This window comes from Thamnophis sirtalis, unplaced genomic scaffold, assembly GCF_051295495.1.
Source record: "Thamnophis sirtalis isolate CommonGarterSnake01/CBP01778 unplaced genomic scaffold, rThaSir2_p1.2 scaffold_13, whole genome shotgun sequence".
NCBI lineage: Eukaryota > Metazoa > Chordata > Lepidosauria > Squamata > Natricidae > Thamnophis > Thamnophis sirtalis.
In genome coordinates, this window is record NW_028261393.1 from 12,018,939 (window position 1) to 12,045,886 (window position 26,948).

Sequence of the window (26,948 nt, forward strand, 5' to 3'; positions counted from 1 at the left end):
TGTCTTATAACCCACTTGGCTAGCAGCTGTTAGATCGGTGTGAATGCAGCAGGCGAGAGTCGCTAGTGATTTCAGCACTTTTTATTTCCAGCAAAATGTGACCGCGCTCTGCCGGCTGGGCTGCTGGAGCTCGCCCTTTAAGGAGCTCCAGGCAGACCAGACAGCCAATGACAGCAGTTCAAATTCCCCGCGGTTGGGACAGCCAATCCGCGGCAAGTGTGACAACATGTAGATTTTAGCCAATCCGTGGTGAGCATGAAAACTTATGTAGATTCTAGCCAATCCGCAGCGAGCATGAAAACTGATGTAGATTTCTGACGTATGTCCGTACGTAACACCCCTCCTCTCCTAGAATGAACAGTGTCCAATCCCCTGCCTACGTATGTGACGTAGTCCTCCAGGTAGGCAGGGGGCGCCGGCTTCCTACTGGACCTGCGCAGTTCACTTGTCTGCGGGATCTCGGCTGCAGCGGTCAAATCTGCTGTTCCTCCAGCTGCCTAGGAAGGAACCTTCAGGAGCTCCTCGGCCCGTGAGTCAAATTCCAGCCAGGTTCCTTTGGCTTCCAAGACCGTTGCTTCCCGCTGGACACCCTCGATCCCAGATAAGTGGTCGCGGCTCAGGTTGGCGTGTAGTTTCCCTGTTGGGCCACTGGGTAGGTCTGGTTTCTGCTTGTCTGCTTCCTGGCTAGCGGTTGAGCATGCTCTTTGGGGTGGAGACCTCAGGTTCTGCGAGGGTTGCTCTGGCCCTCCGGTCGTGGACCAGTAGTCCTGGTTCCTCAGCTCGGTGTCCCCCAGGCAGTGTCTGAGTTGATCAATATGCCTCCTCCAGATTCGCCCGTCCTCCAGCTCAATGCGGTATGACTTGGGGCTGGTGACAGCCACGATTCGGCCTGCCACCCAGGTCGGGTATGCCGCGTAGTTGTGTGCAAATACCATGCAGAATCCAGAGGAGTCTCAGAAAGGTAGTCCGGGTGGTATTGGTCAAGTCACAACCTCAGCCTTCTTCCCATCAGCAACTCCGCTGGGCTCTTGTTGGTGGTTGCATGGGGGGTGATGTGTTGAGCGAGGAGGAATTAGTCGACATTTTCCGGCCAATTCCCTGGGCCCATTTGGGTAAGGGTTTCCTTGGTTAGTCTCACCATCCTCTCGGCCTGCCCATTGCTTGTCAGGTGAAAAGGAGAGATGAGTACATGCTGGATCCCTTGCTTCGCGAGGAATGCCTCCATGGTCTTGGCTGTCAGTTGTGGGCCGTTATTGGAAACCAGGACGTCGAGTAGACCATGAGTGGCGAAGAGTCATTGGAGGGCTTGGATAGTGGCTTCTGCAGTAGTAATCTGCATGATGATTACTTCTAGCCATTTGGAGTATGCGTCCACGGCAATCAGGAACGTTTGTCCTTCTCCTGGCCTTGCAAAGTCAATATGTATGCGGGACCAGGGTCCCTTGGCAGCTTCCCATTCACTAGTGGGTGCCCGTGGTGGTGCTGGTCACGTTTCCTGGCAGGGTTTGCATGTGGCCACCCACTCGGTAATGTCCTTGTCCATCTGGGACCACCAGATGTAGCTCCGGGCTAATGCCTTCATTCTCACGATCCCAGGGTGCCCCACGTGTAACGTGTCCATGGCTCGCCTCCAAAGCTTTTGGGGAACAATGACCCTTTCTCCCCACAGCTCACAGCCTTTTATGATTGACAATTCTGTTTGCTTGCTGTGGTAACTCTGGAACTCCTCCCACAGTCTCTCCTTTGGCCACAACTCAACACCCAGTTCAGAACTTTTTGTAATATTTTGTCCTTTTGGGTGTGTTCGGTGATGTCTCTGGTGGTTACTGGGCTGGCTGGGTCGATGTCGATCAGCAGTACTTGGGAGGTGGGTGCAGGGGTCTTCCCCTATATCTGGCAGTGGGTAGCGGCTGAGAGCGTCAGCGTGGCTGATGTCTTGGCTGGGTCAGTTGATCAGCTCGTAGTCATGCGCAGTGAGGAAAATGGCCCATCTGGTCATTCTTGGGGACATGTATAGAGGGGTCTGTTGGTTGCTGGCAAGGAGTCCTAATAGTGGCTTATGGTCGGTGACCAGCTCGAAATGTCTTCCGTATATGTACTTGTGGAACCACTTGATTCCTGCCACCACGGTCAAGTCCTCTTTATCAATTTGGCTGTGGTTGCCAGTGACAGGGTCTTTGAATAATATGCTATCAATGCTTCCGTTCCATTTGGTAGGCAGTGGCTGAGGACCGCCCAACTCCAAAAGGGGAAGCATCACAGGTGATCCAGATCGGCAATGTGTGGTTGTATTGAATCAGGACACTGTTGGACGAGAGGAGGTCTTTAACTGCTGCGAACGCTTGGTCTTCCCTCCGTCCCCAGGTCCACGGCGTCATCTTCCCCAGGAGGTTGTGGAGCAGCTCAGCAACGGTGGCCTTCTGTTGTAAAAAAATGCTGTAGAAATTTAACAGTCCCAAGAAAGCTTGCAGTTCTGCCTTATTCTTCGGGTGGGGGCATTCTTAATGGCTTTCACCTTGCTGTCGGTCAGGTGGATGCCCGACCCATCTGTTAGGTAGGCCAGGAACTCTACCTGCCTTACGCCGATTTTGCATTTATTAGGGTTTACTTTGAGTCCTTTTTCCTGGAACCTCCCCAAGGTCTCGCACATGCATTCCATCAACTGGCCTATTGACTCTCCTGATATAAAAATGTCATCGAAGTATGGCACCACCCCTGGGATCCCATGCAGTAGCAGCTCCATTAGTCACTGGAAAAGTCCTGGGGCTACGCTGACCCCAAACTGCAACCTGGTACATTTAAATACTATTGCTATTGCTAAGTGCTACTGTACATTATTTATATAATTTCCTCTGAATGTGTCTTGAGGGAGGTTTGGCAAAAGTATGAGGATCCCCAGCTAGCCCCATTGAAGCCCAAAGAATTAAATGTATGTTGTGACATCACATTGGAAGCTCCATCTTTTTGTATCTGCATTTGTGTCACACCCAGGCCTATGTAGAAGTGGGGATTCATGGCATTGCAATGAACCCTTTTTCACTTCCCCCACCCTCGAAGTCTATGTTCAAAAGACAACATTGAAAACAACAGCAACTTTGGAGTCACTTACTATTCCTTGCCTTTCCCTTTGATATCTACAGTACGTAGATTGGGCTCATCAGAAGAATACCAGGTTACTGTAGACTTATTCAGTCCTCAGTATGGTTGGGTCCATTAGTTCAACATGCTATGGGAACCAATGCATTATTTTAATGTGTCGTGTGAAGTAGGACACTTCACTGATACTGTTCTGACCTAGGTTTCACCAAATCACGAAACAGACTCCTTGTCCCGACAAAACCCCTTTTTATTAAGCTAATGTGAATTCCTCTCATTCTGATCCAGCAAAGTCCCGGCAAACAGTCTTTCAAGGGTGAATTTACAACCACAGACCTTATCAGGCTTGGAGAGCTGCCAGGCCGATATCTTCCAAATGCAAATCTGTACAAGAAAATACTTGGCAAGGAGTCTCTGAGAGTCATGAACAAATCTTCACACTAATTAAGCGAACTAATTGTCTTCTCCACTCTCCTTTTGCTCCTCTTTATTCCCTCCGGGAGGGGTCATTCACCATTCACATGTGACTTTACTCCTGAGTTAGCCCTTGTTCCTTAACTTTCCCCTTCTCCGGGCAGCTCTACACATACACACTTCAGGAACAGGCTCCAGCTGTTCTTCTGCCCCACTGATCTCCAACTCGGAAGGCAGCTGATAACTGTCGGATGGCCCTGGCCCCATCTCTGCCTCTAATGCAGAGCCCTCCTCAGAGCCTTCCTCAGACTCCAGGACTGGCCCATTTTCCTCCCCAACCTTCTCATTGTCTGCATCTGGCAGGCCACAAGAGAAGCATAATTCATTTGCATGTGGCAAACCTGTGGAAACCCAGTTGCGATTTTCTTAACCTAGGTTCATCCTTCAACATATTTTGGGAAACCCTGTTGATCTGTCACACGGTGGAAGTGAAATGATAATATTGCATGTGTGGATCTTCTGCAATTGTCCAAACATGATTTCAGGTATCTAGAGAGCATCTCTCCTTAAGGCACCTCTTGATGAGACCCAATAGTGACTGTAAGGCAAAATTATGGCAGGAAAGATCACGCATGCATACACATACACACTCACACTCACAAACATACACACAGCAATGTTACAACAGGTAGAAGAGGTTTGGATCAGAGAAGGCCAAGTTTTTTTCAGGACTTTGGACAGTGCCCTGTGGGAAAGGCTGGAAGAATGTTGAGTACAAAACAAAAATAAAGACAGTAATATATCAAAAAGAAGGGTGGAAATAGTTTCTTCCCTTAACTGCTGGTTTTCCAAGCATTTAGTAATCCAGCAAATCCATTTGGATTTCATTAGAAATCCTGACCCCACCCAAAAAGTCACTGGTAATAGTGAAATAGTAATAGGTAATTGTTCTGACCCCCACCTTGTCCGTTCAGAAACGAAAGCCAAACAGAACGTTCAAAGGGATGTTTTTATCAGTCTCGGCTCTTGCTGGCTGCGAGCCCAAAATAAACACAGATAAATTGCTCTGGCAAAAGTCCTCACTCATGAACTGCTACAAAACAGGATTATATAAATCAAGTCACTTATCCAAGTGCTTTTCTCAATGGAAAACAGGAGTATATCAATCAAGTCACTTATCCAAGTGCTTTTCTCGATGGTTGCACACGAACGGAGAACGTTGACTAGCACAGAAACGGAACGTTGACTTCTGCAACCAGGGCGTGGCACCATCAGTCTTATATCTGCAGGAGGAGATCCTAACGAGCAACAGCTGCTCGTTATCATCTCCTGTGAGTCCTCAATTGTTCCTTACGTCGGTCAGCCCTTCTCCTGCGTGCATCCCGAAACAACTCACAGGAGGTTTCTGTGTCAGCCTCTCTCACTGATCCAAGGCTCAGTCATTACCTGGGGACCAACTAGTCTCTCTGAGCCCTGCTCGGAGTCAGAACCCTGTCCAGGGCCCTCCGCCTCCTCCAGGTCTGACTCATAGGGCCCCTCGCTGTCAGAGTCTGTTAGCAGCTCCAAAGGCTCCTGCCGAGCCACAACAGGTAATAGTGAAATAGTAATAGGTAATAGTGAAATAGTAATAGGTAATAGTGAAATAGCAATAGGTTATAGTGAAATAGTAGTAGGTAATAGTGAAATAGTACTAGGTAATAGTGAAATAGTACTAGGTAATAGTGAAATAGTCCACACAAGAAGCATGACAATGAATCTATAATCTGTGCACTGCTAGTAGAGTCTGTCTTTCCTTCTTCATGCCTACCAGACTATCCAAGCTCTTAGGTATCTTTGACCTCTTTATTGGAAGGATACCGTATTTTTCGGAGTATAAGATGCACCTTCCCCCCACCTAAAAGTGTGTGAAAATTTAGGTGTGTCTTATAGACTGAATTTGTCTGAATATGGGATGCCATGGCTCAGTGGCTAAGACTCTGAGCTTGTCGATCAGGAAGGTCGGCAGGTTGGTGATTCGAATCCCTAGTGCTGCCAAACAGCGTGAGCTCCCATTACTTGTCCCAGCTTCTGCCAACCTAGCAGTTTGAAAGTATATAAAAATGTAATAGGAAAAACAGGAACCACCTTTGGTGGGAAGGTAACAGTGTTTGTACATCTTTGGCATTTAGTTATGTCGGCCACATGACCACGGAGACGTCTTCAGACAGCGCTGGCTCTTCGGCTTTGAAATAGAGATAAGCACCATGCCCTAGAGTGGGGAAGGACTAGCACATATGTGCAAGGGGAACCTTTACATTTACCTTTTATAGACTGAAAACAGGTGTTTTTGGCCTCCCGAACCCTCTGCACGTCACATTTTCACTCTCCTTGGCCCCCAGAAGTACTCTGCAATGCTCTGCATGGCCTATTTTGGCCAGGCCCATGTTTTGTGGAAAACTGGCTGTGCAGAGGACTGCAGAGTGCTTCTGGGGGCTGGGGAGGGCGAAAATCTGACATCTGGAGGCCAAAAACTATTTTTTTTCTTGTTTTCCTCCAGCAAATTTAGGTGCGTCCTATAATCCGGTGCGTCTTATAGTCCAAAAATATGGTATATTAACAAAAACTTGCAAATCTGAAAGTTCTCTCCTGCCCCTTATTTTTCCTCTCCTGAAAACCGGGGAGGCATGTCCCTTCTGAGATGCTTGGTTCCCTCCTCCTCCTTCAGACTCAAGTTTTTGTTTATCGTGCTGTTGGCTTTTAGGCTGCAGCTCTTCCTTCTGTCTCCCAAGGGCATTTTTACAAGCCATGACACCTGCTATGATACAGGAAGCAGAGGAGAAGTCGCAGCCGGCACAATCTCTGTATTCGTTATGGGGTGCAACAAGTGACACGGATAGGCAGGTCTTGATTGTTGGGTGAAACCAGCTTCCCAGAATGAGTCTGTTGCTGGAGGCATATGTTCTGCTTATTTCCTAGGAATTACGGTATCTCATCTTTCCACGTCCAGAAATGAATTACCATGCTGACACTGCTTGGGGAACATATCAGGATATCTGAGATTATCTGAGCAAAAATGCGGAATGTCTGCTTTGTTCCTTCGAGGCTAGTTGGGTGATCGGGCAGAAATGCGGTTGTGCTTTTCTTCTTCCGCTTCCTCCTGTGCAACAAACATGTAAGGAAGGTTTGCAACGACAACACGCATGGTGGCTTTTTAGTTCTGGAAAACTCTCTTGCCACAGGTGCAATAGCTGATCCTGTAAGACAAAGGATTTCTGGGAATTTGGTTCCAACCTCCAACTCAGGAACATCCTTGGAAAAAAAGAAATCCAGATCTCCTTTTAATCCTCTTTCTCTTTAATCCTCTGTGGGGAGGGGGGGGAGCAAGACGGTATTTGCAGCTAACACCATACAAATGACAGGATTTGCATTCTCAGAAATCAGGATGTGACTGTCGCAAACTGCCTATGGCAGGGGTGTCAAACACAAGGCCCGCAGGCCGGATCTGGCCCGTGATGTGGTCGGAACAAGCCCGGGGGGGCTGTCCTGGAAAATGTAAGGCCTGTATTGCTTTGGCCTGGAGTACACAATGTGAAGAGGAAACATGCTGGAAGTTTGGGGAGGGGTATCAAGCTGGCCACGCCAATCCAGTTGGCCACCTGAAACCCCCCCAAGGTCAACCACAGCCCTGATGCAGCCCACGTTTGACACCCCTGGCCTATGAGCTTCTTTTCTTTTTGGGGAACGCTAATTGCACAGAAGGTGTCAAGATAGTCCTTCCTGATTGAATGAGAGAGGGAAGGGGGTAGGAGAGATAGTCCAATCCAACTTCTGTGTGTGTGTGTGTGTGTGTGTGTGTGTGTGTGTGTGTATTTGAGAGGGGGAGGGAGGGAGGGAGGGAGAAAGGAGGGGAAGGGAGAAGAAAAAGAAAAAGAATGAAGGAAAGTTATTTAGCAAAGGAGAAAAACCAATGCTGTCACTTTAAATTGGAACTGAGCATGCCTGGCTGTGGAATTCTGGAAGTTGAAGTCCACAAGTCTAAAAAAAATGTTGCCTCACCAACCATAAACCTCACCGCACGTCACTGCATCACAGATTGATTGCATGAAGGAAATATCTGCAAAAGGAAACCCTCCTTGACAAATGGGCATCTAGTCATACAGGCAGGGCCCCAGTTTCTCCTTTTGTGCATGAATGAATTGATGAATGAAAGGCACAAAGCGCTATTGTCTGAATTCACATGTTCACACTTGCATTGTTCACTTTATGTTGTTAGACAAGACAGAGAGGGAGACAGAAGGAACATGAGTTTGGTGTAGAGGTTAAGGCATCAGGCTAGAACTCTGGAAACCAAGTTTTACTCCCGCTTTAAGCATGAAGCCACCCGGGTGATTTAGGCCAGTCACTCTCTGTCAACCCTAGGAAGAAGGTAATGGCAAACCATTTCCAAAAATGTTGCCAAGAAAATTCCAGGGATTAATCCAAGCAGTCATTGGGATTGAAACAGATATTTGAAGGTGAATGGAGAGGAGAGGAGAAAGCTAGAGGAGAGAGGAGTGTGAAAGAGAAGAGAGGGAAAGAGAAAATAGCAGAGGGGAGAAGAGATGAGAAGGGGACAGGAGGGGAGGGGAGGAGAAGAAGAAGGGAGAGGGGAAGAGAAAAGAAAAGAGGAAAGAGAGAAGAGCAGAGGGGAGACAAGATGAGAGATGGGATGGGGAGGAAAGAGGGGAAGAGAAGAGGAAAGAGAAAAAGGGAGAAGTGTAGAGAGCAGAGCAGAGGAGTACATTGGCCCTTGTCACTCTCAATGTTGTATGCCATCCATAATCACTACTTATGAGAAAAGGAAGGAAGGAAGGAAGGAAGAAAGAAAGAAAGAAAGAAAGGAAGAAAGAGGGGAGGAGAGGGGAGGGGAGGGGAGAGAATACTTAAGACAAATATTCCCAACCAGATGTGCCTCCTGTTATTTATATTTAGGACCATATTTTCTTATTTGACAGCAGAGAGATCCCTATTTAAAGGTATACTAAAGAACAAAACTCTGTTTGTGGGCAACCCATATCTGCATTGCTCTCCAGTTGATTTCCCAACATTATACCAAGGTTGGTTTGCCTTGGCGCTACGGATTGTGAAAATTTCTAACAATACATCATGCCTAATGCACAAGTCTACGCTTCCCTGATGCTTTTGTTTTGTTTGCAGGGGATTAAAATGTCTTCAAAGCCGAGCCACTTTTGGATTGTGTCACTGACTGCACCGTCAAAAACTGACAAGGTTACCTTACCAGTTTCCCAAACCTGCTTCCAGTTTTTATTTAATTACATTTTGGAATGCTGATACTGAGTTTACACTTCAAAAAAAATATATGCATCTGCCAAAGGCACTGAGGACACACAAGGAAGTGAGGGATCTTTCCAGAAGTTCAAAAACTCCATTTTGCCTGCAGGGTTTCCCGGCTTCAACCCTAATGCGTCAAAGGATAGTTCCAAAAAGAAAAATAGAGTACAGTGCCTATAATATTCTTGAGGATCAAGATTCTATCAATGATCTTTTTATGACTATTGTAAAAAGGGCACATCTACATGTATAGATCAGGTCCAATCAAATCAGATCAAAGCTTTCTAATTGCCCTAAGACTAAGCGTCAAATATTATATAGGTAAGTCCTTGACTTATGACTTGTTGTGTGGAGCTGGCAGCAGAGCCGGACGGTGAGGAGGTTGGAGAGAGACAGGAGGATGAGGAAAGCTCAGACGAGGTCTCTGCATCGGAGGGAGAGAGGGACAACAATGAGGCAGAGGAACAGCTGGAGCTTGTTCCCAGTGTGTGCATAGGCAGAGCTGCCAGAAGACAAGAACAATTAAGAAAGCAGGGTCGACTCAGGAGTAAAGCCATACCTTGGAGGTGATTGGCCCCTCCCAGAGGAAACAAAAGAGGAGTGAAGGGAAAGTGGGCTTTTGCAGGAAACAATTCGTTCCTTCGGTCGTTTCAAGGGTGGAAAGTTCTGTTTGTGCCTATAAGAGACTCTGTGCCAAGTTTTGCCTTGCCCTACATTTGGAAACTAGTTATTTGGCAACTCGCCAAATGAGATAAGGTTCGTGTTGATAAACATTCCTCTGAAAGTCTGTTTGCTGAGCCTTGCTGACTGTGAATGAAAGGAATTCACAGTTGTGTAAATAAAAGGGGTTTTTGCCAGGACCAAGACTCTGCTTCTTACTTGTTAAGAAAGCTTGGGTCAGAACACAACTGAGACCAAAATTTATGTTGATAAGTGAGACATTTGTTAAGTGAATTTTGCCCCATTTTACAACCCTTCTTGCCTTGGCTGTTAAATGAATCTCTGCACTATTGACACACTGCAGTTAAGTGAGTGACGCAGTTGTTATGTGAAACTGGCTTCCCCATTGACTGTGCTTGTCAGAAGATCGCAAAAGATGATCACATGACCTCTGGGACACGGCAACTGTCATAAATATGAATCAGTTGCCAAGCTTCTGAATTTTGATCATATGACCATGGGGATCCTGCAATGGTCGCTAAGTGTGAAAAATGGTTATAAGTCCCATTTTTCAGTGCCGTTGTAACATTGAACGGTCGCTAAATGAACTGTTGAAAGTCGAGGACCTACTGTAAATGAAAATATACATAAGCCTAGCAAGAAAAGAGTTTAGTTCAATTTTTCAGATGAGAAAAAAGAGACGATAACGCATATAAAAGCACAGAATTGGGCAACCCAAAATATAAGGGTTTGGAAATTCCTTGTAGAGCATTGTGGTTGAAAGGTGTGTTTACCGCCAGGATTAAGAAGTCAAGAAATCTTTGGGCAGGTGTCTGTGGGAGTTTCTTAGAAGCAGGATATCCTAAAGAACACTTTCGCAATCTATTCACATCTTCGGTGTGATTCAAGGTGCCTTTTTTTTATGAAACAGGAACATTGTCAGGCGCTTATAGATGGACATCAATCTTGAATTCCTGTAACAATAGGGGCTGGGTTAAATCCGACTCTTCTACAGGAAGTCCTCGACTTAGAACAGGTTTTTTTTAGTGACTGTTCAAAGTTACAACAGCAGTGAAAAAAATGACTCTTTTTCACAATTACGACCTTCAAGCATCCCCATGGTCACATGATGAAAATTCAGGTGCTGGGCAACTGGTTCATATGTATGACCTTTGCTGTGCTACAAGCAGTTGTGGGTTTGCTGCCGGTTCCAACTGGTTCAGGCGAACAGGTAGTAGCGATCTGCAGATTAGGGTTAGGGTTAGAGTTAGGGATAGGGATAGGGATAGGGATAGGGTTAGGGATAGGGATAGGGATAGGGATAGGGATAGAGTTAGGGTTAGGGTTAGGATAGGGATAGGGTTAGGGATAGGGATAGGGATAGGGATAGAGTTAGGGTTAGGGTTAGGGATAGGGATAGGGTTAGGGATAGGGATAGGGATAGGGATAGGGTTAGGGTTAGGGTTAGGGTTAGGGTTAGGGTTAGGGCAATCCCATCCTATATCGCTGCATTTTTTAATGCATGCATGAACGGATGGTGCATGCGAGTGAATTGCTGTGTTTTGTGACACTGCACGCATCTGTGGAAGGCACATGCGCATTCACATTTCCAGTGCTGGGTGAACCGGTTGTTACAGAATGTGACGCCCACCTCTGGTCCCAAGATCATGTGACAATTAGTTCGCTTCATTGGCTCGTGACTCTCCGAGACTCCTAGCCAGGTTCTGCAGAGATCGGCCTGGCAGTTCTCCAAGCCAGATAAGGTCTGTGACTGTAAATCCTCCCTTGAAAGACTTTGCTGGATGTGAATGAGCAGAATTCACAGTCAATTAATAAAAGGAGTTTGATTCATGCTCTTGGGAAGCCTCGGTCCAAACACATGGGCTATGTTGTTGAGGAACACCGGATTTTGAAATCCCAGCACATGTTGAAGGCATGGACCTCAGAAAGGCTGAATTATGTGCAAATTATGTGGTTATTTTTTTCCCCTTGCAAAAACAACTAAGAGGTTTTTGGCAATTTAAGGACTAGATTTATGGCCACTTAACAGAGAATCCCGAAGTGATGCTGACTAGTTGGTCCTAATAGCTGCTCTCTTTATTGCTTTAATACGCAGCTGTGCACACACCCTCTCTGATTCACTCCTTTCCAAGCAAATGCCTTTGAGAGAAGTTCACACAACCACCCCATTTAAGATTGTCTCTTTTTACCCAGAATGGATGTTGCAAGCCCAAGATACCCACACTAGACCAAACAACATGTGGCAATCTCCTCTAGGACAAAGTCTTTGCAGGAAAAATACTCAAGTTTGGTCTGTCGTGCATCACAAAACTAAGGTAAAGAAAAATGAAAGTATGGTTCATCTTTGATCAGCATTGAGGGCTAGTGAGTCCAGAGAAAACAGCATATGTATATGTACATAATATGCTAATTTGTTTTTTTTATTTTATTTACAAACATATAAAATACACATACACAAAACTTAGACATACACCACATTTACACAATACAATAGCTTCCTGTTCTTTCCAATAGCAATTGCCAATTGATATCGCTCACCTTATATTGTTTCCCCTTCTATTATATTTCATTTGTATTTCACCATTCTTAACCCTCTTATCTTACTCCTCTGTCTGCTATATTGGCTGATTACCTCTAGTAAATTTAAACCACTTGGATACATAAATATGTGTTAGTTCTCCTTAACTACTATTTTTGGGCTTTGTTATCTTCCTTCATTGATCCTTGTTTCTTTCCTCCAGTCACCTACACCATTTATCTCATATCTGGTAGTATTCTGTTCTTTTCCCTGGATTTCTTTTGTTAATTTGTCTATTTTAGCACAGTCCATAACCTTTCTTATTATTTCATCTTTGCTTGGAATTAATTTGTTTTTCCATTTCTGGACAAAGGCAATTCTTGCCGCCGTAATTATATGTAATATTAAATACTGAATTTCTTTTTTATATTTCACAGTCATTAGTCCTAATAAAAAAACTTCAGGTTTCCATTCTATTTTAACACCTGTTATTACCTCTAGCCACTTTTTGACCCTTTTCCAAAAAATGTTAGCCTCCTCACAGGTCCACCATAAATAGTAGTATGTTGCATGTATTGATTCACATTTCCAGCATTTGGGGGAGGTATTTGTTGAGATTTTAGCTAACCTTGTTGGTGCCAGGTGCCATCTGTAAAACATTTTGTACTGATTTTCCTTGTATGCAACTAATATGCTAATTTGTATGTATGCATATTGATATCTACACATATAATATCCAAGCTGAGGTGGCGCAGTGGTTAAATGCAGCACTCAGGCTACTTCAGCTGACTGCAGTTCTGCAGTTCGGCTGTTCAAATCTCACCGGCTCAGGGTTGACTCAGCCTTCCATCCTTCTGAGGTGGGTAAAATGAGGACCCGGATTGTTGTTGGGGGCAATATGCTGACTCTGTAAACTGCTTAGAGAGGGCTGAAAGCCCTATGAAGCAGTATATAAGTCTAACTGCTATTGCTATTGCTAATCGTAAGCAGACACTGGATGTAAGTATGTGTGTTAAAGTTTTGTTTCCCCCTTTCCTGCAATACTTTTATAGATGCTATATCTGGCCATCATTGATGCTCTTCTCTTCATAATGTTATTTGTCTACTCATAATCAGCAGTTCAATTCAGAAGGATAGTAGAAGAAAGAAAGCATTCTCCAAATCAGGAAAAAAAACAGGGAGATTCTGGTAATACCTTTTCCACTTAACCAATTGTACTAAAAGGCAACCACCAGATTTAAACGAAGTTTTTAAAAAGGGAAAGGAAGGAATAAAATGTGCAAGGAAAAGAAAGAAGGTGAAAAATGGAAAAGTAAGAATATAATAAAGAGAATGTGTGTGTGAGAGAGACTTCTAATCTTCATTATAAATGTAAACAAATTTAGTGACTCTTCACTCCCTCTAAGATTACAAACATTCATCTCTTCATTCCATATCCCATTTCTTCTAAAACCTCATCTTTTCAGTCCTGCTATCAGCAGAAAGTCCATAAAGTATTGCCAGAACTAAGATATCTTGTTTTAACCTTGATCAAATGAATCCAATGTTATATTCCTTCCTTCTCCTTCTAACAGCCTTCATCTTTAGTTCATTCAAATATTATCATAGGATTCTATTTTATTTCTTCTTTGTTCCATTGCACAGAGTTATTCAAGGCTTTAATAAGCCTCTTTTATAAATCCACTAGGAAAAAAATATCCAGGTAACTTTCTTGCTTTGGTTTTTATATTTTTTAAACCTCAGCCAATTTCTTTTAGAGATCCAGTGAAACATCCTTTTACTAAGTAATTCTCTTGGTTTGTCAGTTGTAAATCCACTTTCAATACTATCTCTTATCTTATCAGATAATTATTGGTCTACATCTTTCATTTTGTCAATAACATCTTTTGGGAATAGTCTTTTAACAGAAGCAAACATATTTACTGACATTATTGATATAGTGGCTATTAATTTCTGACTCCATTCTTAAAAAACCTCATTCAGAATTTTCATTCTTATAATTCTTTGCATCATTTTGAAAGTTTGTATTTATTTTTCCTCTATTTAAAATCTTTGATACTTTTAGTTTTTTAATTTCATTGTGGATGCTTGTATTTCTTTCTTGAGGTTATTGTTAATTGCACTTTAATAATTTTTAATCTATCTCTCTAATTGCTAACACATTTTAGCATTGTTTTAAAATTACTCTGGTTTCTCATTTTTTGCTAAGATTAAGCTTATTTGCGTCTGCTATTTTTGGTGTGGTTGATTTTTCAGGGAGAGACAAATCTCCCAAGAGTACTTTCTGTTCATTTTTTTTTTTGTTCTTTAATCTCTTTAACAGAAAATTAAGAGAATAACAGAGTTGGAAAGTCTTTCTAGTCCAACTCCCTGCAAGAAACTTTATACCATTTCAGACAAATGGTTGTCCAATCTCTTCTTAAAACTTCCAGTGTGGGGAACACCCACAACTTCTGGATGGAAGTGGTTCCAAAGATTAATTGTTCTAACTGTCAGTAAATTTCTCCTTAGTTCTAGGTTGCTTCTTTCCTTAATTAGTTTCCATTCATTGCTTCTTGTCCTGTCTTCAGGTGCCTTGGAGAATAGGTTGACCCCTTATTTCATAGGTTAAAATGCATACAACAATTCATACATGTTTATGTAAATTCTTTTAATTTGGGGGATGTTTGTGTTTTTTATTTATTTACCAAACTTATATATTCATCCATCTTACAGAACAAATAACTTATGTGAATGGGGTTTTTTATTAGTTACATTTTTGTAAGTAAGTGCGCTAATACAAGCATTTTTATTTGCTGTTCACCAGCATGTGTGCTTTTGAGTGCTTCTTCCATCTGGTATACATATTTTGGCATAGACAGGTTGAGAGTTATATTGCAACAGCTAGAGAAAGATAACCAAAAAAGTACAAATGTTTTTTCCAATGTGCATGTTGTTTCAGGAAATGAGACGTAAATTAAGTTCCCATTCAAATGTGAACTGAATGAACTTCTGTCCCCTTCTCATCTTTATTTATGGGGCATAATTAAGTATCACCATAGGTGCCAATTTGGGCAGAGACAGTAGTTACTAAATGCCAGAGGTAATTGAGTAAAGGGATGAACGCAGCGATAAAAAATGGCACCTGTAATATGCTGCCAGAGGCAACCAATTCACCTTAGCTCATAAAAAGGCCAGCTGCGTTTCCAAACCACATTGGAAACCATTGGCGGCAAAGTTAACCTGTCACTGGATCAAATGATTCAGACAGCTTGTGTAAGGGATAACAACTGTCCAGCCATACATGGCAAGATTTGTGTGGTTTGACTTTCAATATGGCAAATTTTGAGGGGCCTCTTCCTCCTTCTTTCACAGTCACCTGTTATATCATCAGGAAGTTATTCAATCTGAACAGTGGATTTGGTCCTAGTCACCCGCTAAGAGAGATAAAGGCGGGGTGTTAAGAAGCACTTCCTGATTAACCCAAGATTGGCTAATCCGAGCCAAGATTGCAAATAAAAGCTAGAAGGGGACTGGGAAGCAGATCATTGAATTCCCACATCTTGGGGGTAAGAACTGCCGATACTTCCTTGCTGTCTCTCTATTTGATTTCAAAGTCTGTACAAATGTATGTTTTTTTCCAGGAGCATCATGAAGAAGATCTCTGCTGGAGGCAGAGGAAATTGGTCGTCAGAAGATTTCAAACTTGACAGCTGCTAATTCGATCATTTTATTCCAGTAAACGAACAGGACATTTGCAGCCTTGATTTATGGAACTCGACTGATGTGGGACAGATGTAAATTGCCATCTCTAGCCAAGGAGTTGGTTTCAGGAGCATAAGAGTTTGGCAATCATTTGGGGTGGGAAGGAACAGATGAATGCAGGGGGATTATGCAACAGAGCTGGAATTTTCTGTTTCCATCCTACATTTTGGGGGGGGGGGGTCCCTTGTTTTTGCTAAGCAATGCTGCTATAATGCTGTATTTAAGGGTTATGCAATTAGGTTGGATAAGGGGACACAGTGGCTCAGTGGCTAAGACACTGAGCTTGTTGATCAGAAAAGCCAGCAGTTCAGCGGTTTGAATCCCTAGCGCTGCGTAATGGAGTGAGCTCCTGTTATTTGTGCCAGGTTCTGCTAACCTAGCAGCTCGAAAGCACGTAAAAAATGCAAGTAGAAAAATAAGGACCACCTTTGGTGGGAAGGTAACAGTGTTCCATGCACCTTCGGCGTTTAGTTATGCCAGCTACATGACCACGGAGACATCTTCGGATAGCGCTGGCTCTTCGGCTTTGAAACAGAGATGAGCACCGCCCCCCTAGAGTCGGGAATGACTAGCATATATGTACAAAGGGAACTTACCTTTATCTTTAGGCTGGGCTAGGCTAGGTTAGGTTAGGTTAGAGATTCCTATTTTTTTATCTAAAACCCTGGAATGAAATGCAAAAAAATATTTAGGCCTCAGCCATCTGGTTGGGAAATTGCTCCTCCTCTGTGGAGTTCTTTGTCACTTTTGTGGTTCTTTTATTCCTGTATTGCATCGCAGCCTTAATACTGTATTTTGCTTACATGCACTTGTATTGAGGTGCTGGAAAACTCCCTGTGATTGTAAGTCAGCATGATCTGGCTTTTAAACTTGCTTTGCTGTCATTTGTAGCATCGGGTGAAGGTATGTGTGAGTGCCGTTGATTTGCGAGGTTTATTTATTGAGCATGTAGATTTATTTTTTTATTTATATGCCATCTTTTTTATTTTTATAAGCAACTAGCTGATAACCCTGTGCTGGCTGGGTATTTATTTATCCCAACCCTCCTTCCATTAACGTTGCTGCAATTTCTAAAGTTGGATTTTCCCCCTTACCAGAGGGAGCCCCCTTGTGGAGTACTGTGAAGCCATTACCATGGCAACGCCACGGCGCTATACAATAGAAGCCATTTTAAGGCAGTACGGTAGAAGCCATTTAAGGCAAAACAGGCTGTATCTTAACAGAACACACACACCGAGGGGTGTTAGGGATGTATTACCCCTACAGTATTTGTTTCCAGAAAGTAAGTAATCTGTGTACCAGGTGTGCTTGAAATTACTCAAGGCATTCCAGAGTTATGCTGGAACACACACACACACAGAGAACGATATATATATATCAAAGATTCTATGTTTCCGTTTTCTGGGAGATTCATGCCGGCTGAATGTTTTGGCAATCCAAGATGGTGGAATTTTATCCTCTTAAATTTCTGAATATTCTTGTTTCCAACAGATCTTCTTTCTGGGAACTATAATTGTCATTAAGAACCATGTTGCATCTTTTCTTCAAGTTACTGCCTGCCATTTTGCTCATGGCATCTTCAGGTAAAGAACATGGAAACGTACATGCTTTTTCTTTAGATACAGGGAATATATTTGAATATGAGTTCAGATGACAGGTGAGGTGAATCCAGGATCTATCCAAGGACAGAAAGACAGAAAGAGAGAAAGACAGACAGGCAGACACGAATCTCTTGCATTGCACTATAGGTAAGGGCTAGGTCTCCCACAAATGCCTTTCTCCCATATTTCATAAATGGAAACATCATAAAAACAAATATAATTGTCGTGTTGACCCCTTTAGGCAGAGAGGTGGGGAGTTGAGTAGCAGGTGAAGTCCTTTTAATCATACCTGACATTCCTGTCGGAGGGAAGGGCTCCCTTTTCAGGCAAAAAAAAAATGACCAGCTTCCAAAATTGAAGAATCAGGAAGCTTCCTGCATACCCACTTTGGAAAACTGAGGTGAGACAGCTTACACTGAAGGCTGGGAGGACTTGTTCAAGGCTGAATGGAGACATCAGACAGCAGACCTTTACTTTGCTGTCTTTTGTGTTTCTTCTGTTGTCACAACACACACTGTCACAACACACACGGGCACACATACACACACTCTCTCTTCCTCCCTCATTAATATTTTTTTGTCTTTTAATGATCCCGTAATCCCTTGTGGGGTGGAGTCCGGGGCAACTGAATGGGGCTGACTATTTACTGGCTGGATGCCCTTCCTGTTGCCAATGCAGAGTTCGCAGCAGATATATTCTCATTGCGCCTAGAGAGAGAAATATCTGCCTCTACCTAGGATCGAACTCACAGAGCCTCCTGATTGTGAGGCGAGAGCTCCACCTCTAGGCCAACGCGCCACTCTTCCTCCTTCATTAATGCACTCTTTCAACTCAGCAAGCCATGAGTCTGAAGTCCCTGATGATGAAGCTGAATCTCAAAGAGGCTGGCATTTTCTCTTCACCACAGTAAATAGCAACCAGATGTGATTTTTCTGTAGGAAAAGGTTCACCCTTGCACAGGTGGTCCCTCACCTGAATGCTCTGTGGAGATTTATTTATTTATTTATTTATTAGAAAAACTTATATGGACTCCCAACTCACTGACAGTGATGCTGGGCGGCTTACAGAAATAAAACTCTAATACAAAAATCAATAACACTCTCCCACCTTGGCAACAACAATTAAGCCAACCATTTGATGGGCTTCATATAATCCTGGGCTTCAAACAAAGAAAACAGCTAAAGAACAGGGGTCGACTTGGGAGTAAGGCAGTGGTGGATTTCAATTTTTTTTAGAACCTCTTCTGTGGGTGTGGCCTGCTTTGTGGGAATGGCTTGCTGGCCATGTGACTGGGTGGGAGTGGCTTGCCAGCCATGTGACTGGGTGGGTGTGGCCAACTTGTGATGAAACCCACTTAACAACACTCTTGCTTAGCAACCAAAATGTTGGCTCAGAAGTACTGGCAATTGAAGTACTCAAGTCTTAAAGCTGTCAACTTACAAGACCCTTGTACCCCTAATCCTTTAGGGGAAAAAAAACCCCAGGGGTGTTCAAACTTGATAGCTTTAAGACTTGTGGACTTCAACTTCCAGAATTCCTCCACTCGCTCTTCATCTTGATGATGTGCGGACGGGCGGGGGGAGGGAGCTGGAACTGGTTCTAAACGGCACTGTAGATTTGTGGAACCTCTTCTATAGAAGAGGTTAGAACTGGCAGGAACCCACACCTGGAGTAAAGCCACAGGTGTATGATGATAAAGCCACAGGTGTATGATGAAGAGGAAATAAAGGAGGAGCTAAAGGGGAGTGGAGTTTGCAGGAGGCAATTAGTTCGCTTAATTGGTTCATGACTCTCTGAGACTCTTGTCAAGTTTTGCAGATATCGGCCTGGCAGCTCTCCAAGCCAGATAAGGTCTGTGACTGTAAATCCTCCCTTGAAAGACTTTTGCTGGATGTGAATGAGCAGAATTCACAGTCAATTAATAAAAGGGTTTTTTGTCAGGACAAGGAGTTGCTTCAGGCTCTTGGGAAGCCTGGGTCAGAACAGGATGATAATCCACAGGCAGAGAGCCACCATCAAGAAGACCCTTCTTCTTGGTCCCACCAGATGGATCTCCTTAAGAGAAGAGATCTGTAACATAACCTCTTGAGATCAAAAGGGAATCTCATCCTTTCTTAGAACTAGGTTCCTTGATTTCTGACTTTAATGCATCTTTCAGTTCTTCTGGGATCCTTTCTTCCTTGGTTTGCCGTTTATTCATTTTTATTCTCTCTTCTTTTTTCAGCCGCTGCAGCGGAAGGAGAAAGGGTCCTGGGGGGGAAACCGTGCCTGCCCAATTCCCAGCCGTGGCAGGCTGCCCTATTCTCTGGATGCCGGCTGATCTGTGGAGGGACCCTCATTCACCCATCTTGGGTGGTCAGTGCCGCCCACTGCAGAAAGTCATCGTAAGTTCAAGCAGGGTAAAGGATGTTGGGTGTGCTATGTAGACTATGTAGAGATCATAAAGGCAAGAAAGGCTGAAGGGAGGGAATGTGTTTAGCCCTGGGCGTAGAAGAGTAAGGAAATGCTAGCACTTGGCCACATGGAAGGATGCAAATATTATTTTGTCTTGCCTAAGAGGGAGGAACTTGGATTTAATAGGCATACATAGCAAAGACAGATTGTGGGTTAAATTGTTGAAGAGCAGCCTAGTGCCAATAAAAGCTTCATCAATGAAATTAATTGTATAGAGCCGTGATGGCAAACCTATGACATATGTGCTACAGGTGGCACATGTAGCCATTTCTTAGGGCATACGAGGCATTGCCCCATCAGCTCCAGCGCACATGTGCACGCTGGCCAGCTGATTTCTGCCTTCATTTCTGGCCATTTTTCGCCCTCCGGAGACTTCTCTGAAACCAATGCACAAACCGGAAGTTCAAGAATGGACTTCCGGGTTGCCCGTAGGGCCGTTTTTCACCCTCCAGAGGCTTCAGATGGATATTATGTGACCAATATTAATATTATGAATATTATTGCTTTTATTATGATTGCTATTTCTCAAAAGTCACTGTACTCAGACAACACACTGTTTATGTAGACATTGAATTTTTTTTATATTTCATAAAAAACTTTTTTTTAAAAGAGAGAGAGAAAGAAAGAAAGATGTCCGTTTGGCCACAGGGCAATTTTCCAGCAAGAGTAGCTAATCTTCTCATGTTCTTCCAGCATATTCCCCGTGCGTCTTGGAGAACACCATCTCAGGCGCATAGACTGGTCGGAGCAACTCAAGTTATCATCAAAAGCCATTGTGCATCCGGAATACAACCGGAGAACCTTGAACAATGATATCATGCTGATTAAACTGCTGACCCCGGTTACCTTAAATGATAAAGTCAGAGTTATGGATTTGTCTACCACCTGTCCGGAGACTGGCACCAAATGCAGCATTTCAGGATGGGGTACAACAAGCAGCCCACAACGTATGTTGACAGATGAACTCAGTTCTCATATCATTCTACATGCCGATTGGCCTAGTGATCGTTTAGTGAATAAATCTGAGAGATTAGATGCAGAACCAAAATAGAAATACTGTGGTTTAAAGGTGGAGTATGCATGACTTCTGGTGTAATCATAGACATATATTGTGTTTCATAGAGCAAGTCGAATGAAAGTGGAGGAATGTTGTCAGTTCTGGGAGGCAATCCTAAGTATTAAGGGATGCTCAGATGTTTAGAACAGAACAGAATAGAATAACAGAGTTGGAAGGGACCTTGGAGGTCTTCTAGTCCAACCCCCTGCTTAGGCAGGAAACCCTACACCACTTCAGACAAATTGTTATCCAACATCTTCTTAAAACCTCCAGTGTTGGAACATTCATAACTTCTGGAGGCAAGTTATTCCACTGATTAATTGTTCTAAGTGTCAAGAAAGTTCTCAGTTCTAAGTTGCTTCTCTCCTTGATTAGTTTCCACCCATTGCTTCTTGTCCTGCCCTCGGGTGCTTTGGAGAATAGTGTGACTCCCTCTTCTTTGTAGCAGCCCCTGAGATATTGGAACACTGCTTTCATGTCTCCCCTAGTCCTTATTTTCATCAGACTAGACATAACCAGTTTAGAAAAATACTTTAGGCATCTGCAATGCTTAAGATCCCCCTTGCCCCTTAGAACTCCTAAATAAGAGGCTCTGATGATGACCCCCATCCTGCTGGGCTTATGGCAATGAAGGTCACAAAAGAGACTACGGTTGCTTGCAGATTTTGCCACTTTGGGATAGTTTCATGGGATGGTCCAATCACACCCCAAAATTATTTTAAAGCTGAACCAGAACCCAACTTTACCTTTTTGACCTCTTTTAACCTATCAAAATTAATGACTATCATACGACAATGAATTCTACAAGTTAAACAAGGTAACATGCTTCCTTGTTGTCTGGTCTTAAATCTCTGACTGGTCTGTTCCAAAGACAACCTTAGATTTAGGCATAAGAGGAAGGAGAAGAATGCCACTTTGTCTGTTTACCTTCTCCTTTATTGAATCCTGTCTTCCTTCGCAGCCAAATATCCAGATGTTCTACACTGTGCCAACGTCACCATCATCGATCACAATGTTTGCCGATCGATTTATCCCAATTATTTCAGTGAAAATATGGTCTGTGCTGGCAAGATGGAGGGAGGAACAGATTCTTGCCAGGTAAAAGGAGTTGGGGGGTCAGTGATGGGGTTCATTTTTTTTTACTACCGGTTCTGTGGGTGTGGCTTGGTGGGTATGGCATTGCTTGGTGGGTGAGGCTTGGTGGGCGCGGCAGGGGAAGGATACTATAAAATCTCCATTTCCTCCCCACTCCAGGGAAGGTTACTGCAAAATCCCCATTTCTTCCAGGCCAGCTGGGATCGGGAGACAGAAAATAGATGGAGGTGGGGCCTGTTCTCCAAACTACTCAAAATTTCTGCTACCAGTTCTTCAGAACTGGTCCGAACCTGCTGAATGCCACCTCTGGTTGGGGTCTGTTTAGGCAACCAGCTTAATGCTATTTTCTCTAGTCCGGGAGGAAGAGACCAAAGTATGCCAGATAATAATTTCAGTCTCCATAGCTTGCCTCTACTCTGCCTTCATGAAGAGGCCAGTGACTGGTATAACTCTAACAATGTACTGCAAAACAGGTTACAGTCCAGAGTTTGATTGATTTTCCAGGGGTAGGAAAAAGACTCCCCCCCCCTTTAAAATGAGTTGGCTTTGAGAAGGAGGTAAGGTTTGACTGATGGCTGGAGCAACAAGTTTAGCCATCTGTCAAAAACCTTACAATAAAATAGATGCTGTAAAAACCATCTTCATGTGATTAGCTTGTCAGTGTTGTTGAGAAACTCATGCCTGACTTGAAGATCATTCTTCAGAGAGATGCAATCCTTGCAAAGCAGAGGTTTCTGCAAGAGCTACATTATAAAATATAATATAAACTATAATATACTTTATTCTATAAAATAAAGCGTAATTGCATCTTTACTGGATCTGAGTACTTGAGAGACCACCTCCTGCCGATTACCTCCCTTCGACCGATTAGATCGCACAGATTAGGCCTCCTCCGAGTTCCATCCGCCAGTCAGTGCCGACTGGCGACTACGCGGAGGAGAGCCTTCTCAGTAGCAGCTCCGACCCTTTGGAACGATCTTCCCGTGGAGATTCGCACCCTCACCACCGTCCAGACCTTCCGCACAGCCCTTAGGATCTGGCTATCCCGTCAGGCCTGGGGATAAGATTCTAATTTGCCCCACCCGAATGTTGAATGAAAGTTGTGTTTTATTGTTTTATTTTTATTTATGCACTGTCTTGTGTTTTTGTTTTGCACCCCCCTTCCCATGTATTGTAAGCCGCCCTGAGTCCCCTCAGGGAAAAGGGCGGCCTATAAATCATAATAAACTACAAACTACAAACTTTACAATGCATGCTCTGGCTTTGCAACATCATGTTGCAAAGCCAGAGCATGCATTGTAAAGATGCAACATGGCATCGGACCTGGGTACCTGAGAGACCGCCTCCTGCCGATTACCTCCCATAGACCGATCAGATCTCACAGGTTAGGTCTCCTCCGGATTCCATCCGCCAGCCAATGTCGGCTGGCGACCCCCCGGGGGAGAGCCTTCTCTGTTGCAGCTCCAGCCCTCTGGAATGATCTCCCTGTCAAGATCTGGACCCTTACGACCCTCCCGGCTTTCCGCAAAGCCACCAAGTCCTGGCTGCTCCAGCAGGCCGGGGGACTTGTGAAAGATCCAGCCCCGCGGAAATTGTGAATGTTGCGGTTTTGTTTTTAAAATGTTGTCTTCGTCTAGTCTTCCCCCTTCCCTTGTCTATTGTGAGCCGCCCGGAGTCCTTCGGGAGTGGGCAGCATACAAGACAAATAAATACAATACAATACAATGATGCATGCACAGAAGAGGAGGAGCCCACGCTATGACAGGTGCTATTTTCATAATTTACCCTCCCCACTTTGCCTTCTCAAGGGGCACTATTGCTGCAGAGTGACCTGCCTGTGGAGGCATCTACGCAGGGTTGACAAGCAAGTCACTGTACCAACCTTCTCATCTATAACTTGCTCATGTGGAGGCTTCTCTTTTCTCCTCCTCTCTCAATCCAGCAACACAAAACAACATGGCAAAGATGGGCAAGTGGAGATGAGGTGGCACATCAGCCTTCTTGTTCCCTCATGTTTCCAACAATAAACACCAGGAAATAAGTAGCCATAGCTTAAGGAGAGGTACAATGGTTTTATATTTGGGACGCATAGAGGTTCCATTGGCTCAGTTCTTCATTCAGCCATGAAGCTCACTCTATAGGTTTGACTCTCTTGGAGCCTCCTACACCTTAAGAGTTGATGTGAAAATCTAAAGAAGAAGCAAAAGTCGCCCATTCTGCCTTGTACTCCTGGGATGTGGAGAAAGAAGACACTCATGTTATATTTTGTTTTGTTTTCTGGACAGGGTGATTCAGGTGGCCCCTTGGTCTGCAATGGGAAGCTGCAAGGCATCGTATCCTGGGGCCCCTACATATGTGCCCAGCCAAATAAGCCAGGGGTTTATGTTAATGCCTGCAAATACACTGACTGGATCCAGGAGACTATCCAAAATAACTGAGGATCACAGGACGATTCTGAACCGACGCCAAAGGGAGAAGACACTTTGCTTCTCTTTTTGGTTAAATTGGCGTTGTGTTTTGTTGATGGTGCTTTTGACATGCCTCTGGAGATACTAAAATGGATAAGGGAATCCCATATGCCACCAGGCTTGAAATGTTGGGCTTGGACAACCTGGGACCACACTGCCTGCGGTCCGACCTAAGGACAATACACAAAATTGTCTGCTACAACATCCTACCTGTCAATGGCTACTTCAGCTTCAACCACAATAATACACGGGCAAACAATAGATACAAACTCAAGATAAGCCACTCCAAACTTGATTGCAGAAAATACGACTTCAGCAACAGAGTGGTCAACGCCTGGAATGCTCTACTTGACTCCATTGTTACATCCTCAACCCCTCAAACAGCTTCAACCTCAAACTGTCCACCGTGGACCTCACCCCATTCCTAAGAGGTCCGTAAAGGGGGCGTGCATAAGCACACCAGCGTGCCTAATGTCCCTGCCCTACTGTCCCCATTTATTTGTACCCGTTTCCTGTGTCCTTATTCATGTTTATTCTTATCCCTGTTATCTTGTACATGTTCGACAAACTGAATAAATAAATAAAATAAAATAAATGTCAGTTAATAAAAGCCATGTTTGTGGCTTTGTGTCCAAAACTTTATTTGACTTCCCCAACCCAACCCAACCCAATACCAATACTCTTTGCAACTTGAATCTTCCTCTATATATTTTAAAATATACCCTTTGGTTCACCAAGTCTATTCCCCTTGCAGAAACCCTAATAAAATTGTCCCTTTCGGGTAGCCATCCGGCCTCTCTTTGAACCAGAGGTGGGTTCCTACCAGTTCGCACCTATTCGGTCGAACCGGTTCGTCAAATCTACCGAACCAGTTAGAAGAGGTTCCACCCGTGGACCCGGAAAGCGGGCCACACCTACAGAAGAGGTTCCAAATTTTTTTGAAACCCACCACTGCTTTGAACATACTCAATAAAAGCATCTCTCATCTCTTTGCTTAACTGACTCCATTATTAATTGCTTGTGCCAGTACAAACATTCAACTGGATTTTTTTTCTTTTTTCTTTGTAATTCATGCCCTGCATTCTAGGGTGAAAGACAACCAGTTGTGACCTTCATTTGTGTAATTCTTCAGATACTAAATAGAACAACGTGCTTCTCCATAGATTTCTCTTCTCAGGGTTAAATCAAGTCAATGTTCTCAGTAAATCCATATGGGACTTAGTCTTCAGTCTCCTGATCCGTCCTAGCTATTCTTTTCTGGACTTCTTCCATTTTATATGATTCCTTCTAAAAAGATCTCAGGAGGGATTTGATAGTAGCAATAGCACTTAGACTTTATATACTGCTTTGCAGTGCTTTACAGTCCTCTCTAGGTCAGCCTATTGTCCCCAACATTTTGGGTTCCTCACCTTATCCACCTCGGAAGGATGGAAGGCTGAGTCAACCTTCAGCCTGGTGAGATTCCAACTGCCAAATTGCAGGCAGGCAGCAGAAGTAGCCTGCAGCATTGCACTCTAACCACTGCGCCATCGCGGCTCTTAATGCTAATGATGAAGCGTTGCTCTCCCAATGACAAAAGCTATGCGATTCTAGTAAGAATCCCAGCAAAAGGGTCCAGTATCCACAGTCCACATTGGATTAGGCAAAGGTCCACTTGAAGGAAATGTCTCTTTAAAGAGACAAATGGGAAAAGCTGGCCTCTCAAGCACATTCTCTAAGGCTTTACAGGAAAAAAAAATTTGTATAAGTCTCTTCCTTGTCATCTCTCAGTTCTTGCAGGAGCAAAAAAGTCCTGCTAGGCTTCTCACAATACTTTTGACTTAAGCCTTGGGGAATCTCATGCAGTTGAGCTCTTTGTCTAGAGTATTAAATCATTAGACTTATTGCATTAATAACCTCCTGCCACACTGTTAAGTGTCAGCACTCCAAATTATAGCTTCTGTGGACAAGATAATCTATTGTTGTAGATGACTAACAACTTCTCACTTTGCTGGGAAGGAACAAGGTGTGACTCATGGGGCTTCAACAGGCATACAGAGATTGTATGCAATGCTCCAGCACCACGGATGTAAATTTTAGCACCCATGTTGGTTTAACAAGCTTCAGGATAAATCCAGCACAGATAGGTGGTTTCCATGGCTGTCAACGTCAGATTAGACCAACCTTCTCCAACTGCTTGCCTTTCAACTGATGAACTCCCATCACCTCCAGCCAAAAGTGAGCTGTTGGGAATAACCGGGAAAGGCTAAATGTTTATGTTAATTGGCAGAAGGCCCATGACGCATCTAGAAAAAGCATAAAGCTGCAGTGATATCACAGTGCCAATAATGGCATGTATTGTCAAATTGGGTGTGTCTAGTTTGATGAAAAGAAGGACTAGGGGAGACATTATACTTTTGCTCCAATATCTCAGGGGATTCCACAAAGAAGAGGGGCTCAAGCTATTCTCCAAAGCACCTGAGGGCAGGACAAGAAGCAATGGGTAGAAACTAATCAAGGAGAGAAGCAAC

General features: G+C 43.9%; 1 protein-coding gene across 1 annotated transcript; it reads left to right on the top strand.

Annotated features, from left to right (window-relative positions):
* Positions 1–17,259: 17,259 nt before the first annotated feature.
* LOC106550779 (trypsin) lies at positions 17,260–24,995 on the top strand. The gene is made up of 5 exons (XM_087727341.1): positions 17,260–17,346; positions 19,589–19,748; positions 20,512–20,765; positions 21,837–21,973; positions 24,256–24,995. Exons 1-5 carry the CDS (start codon positions 17,292–17,294, stop codon positions 24,406–24,408), a joined length of 759 nt encoding a protein of 252 aa, XP_087583467.1. The 5' UTR covers positions 17,260–17,291; the 3' UTR covers positions 24,409–24,995.
* Positions 24,996–26,948: the final 1,953 nt, after the last annotated feature.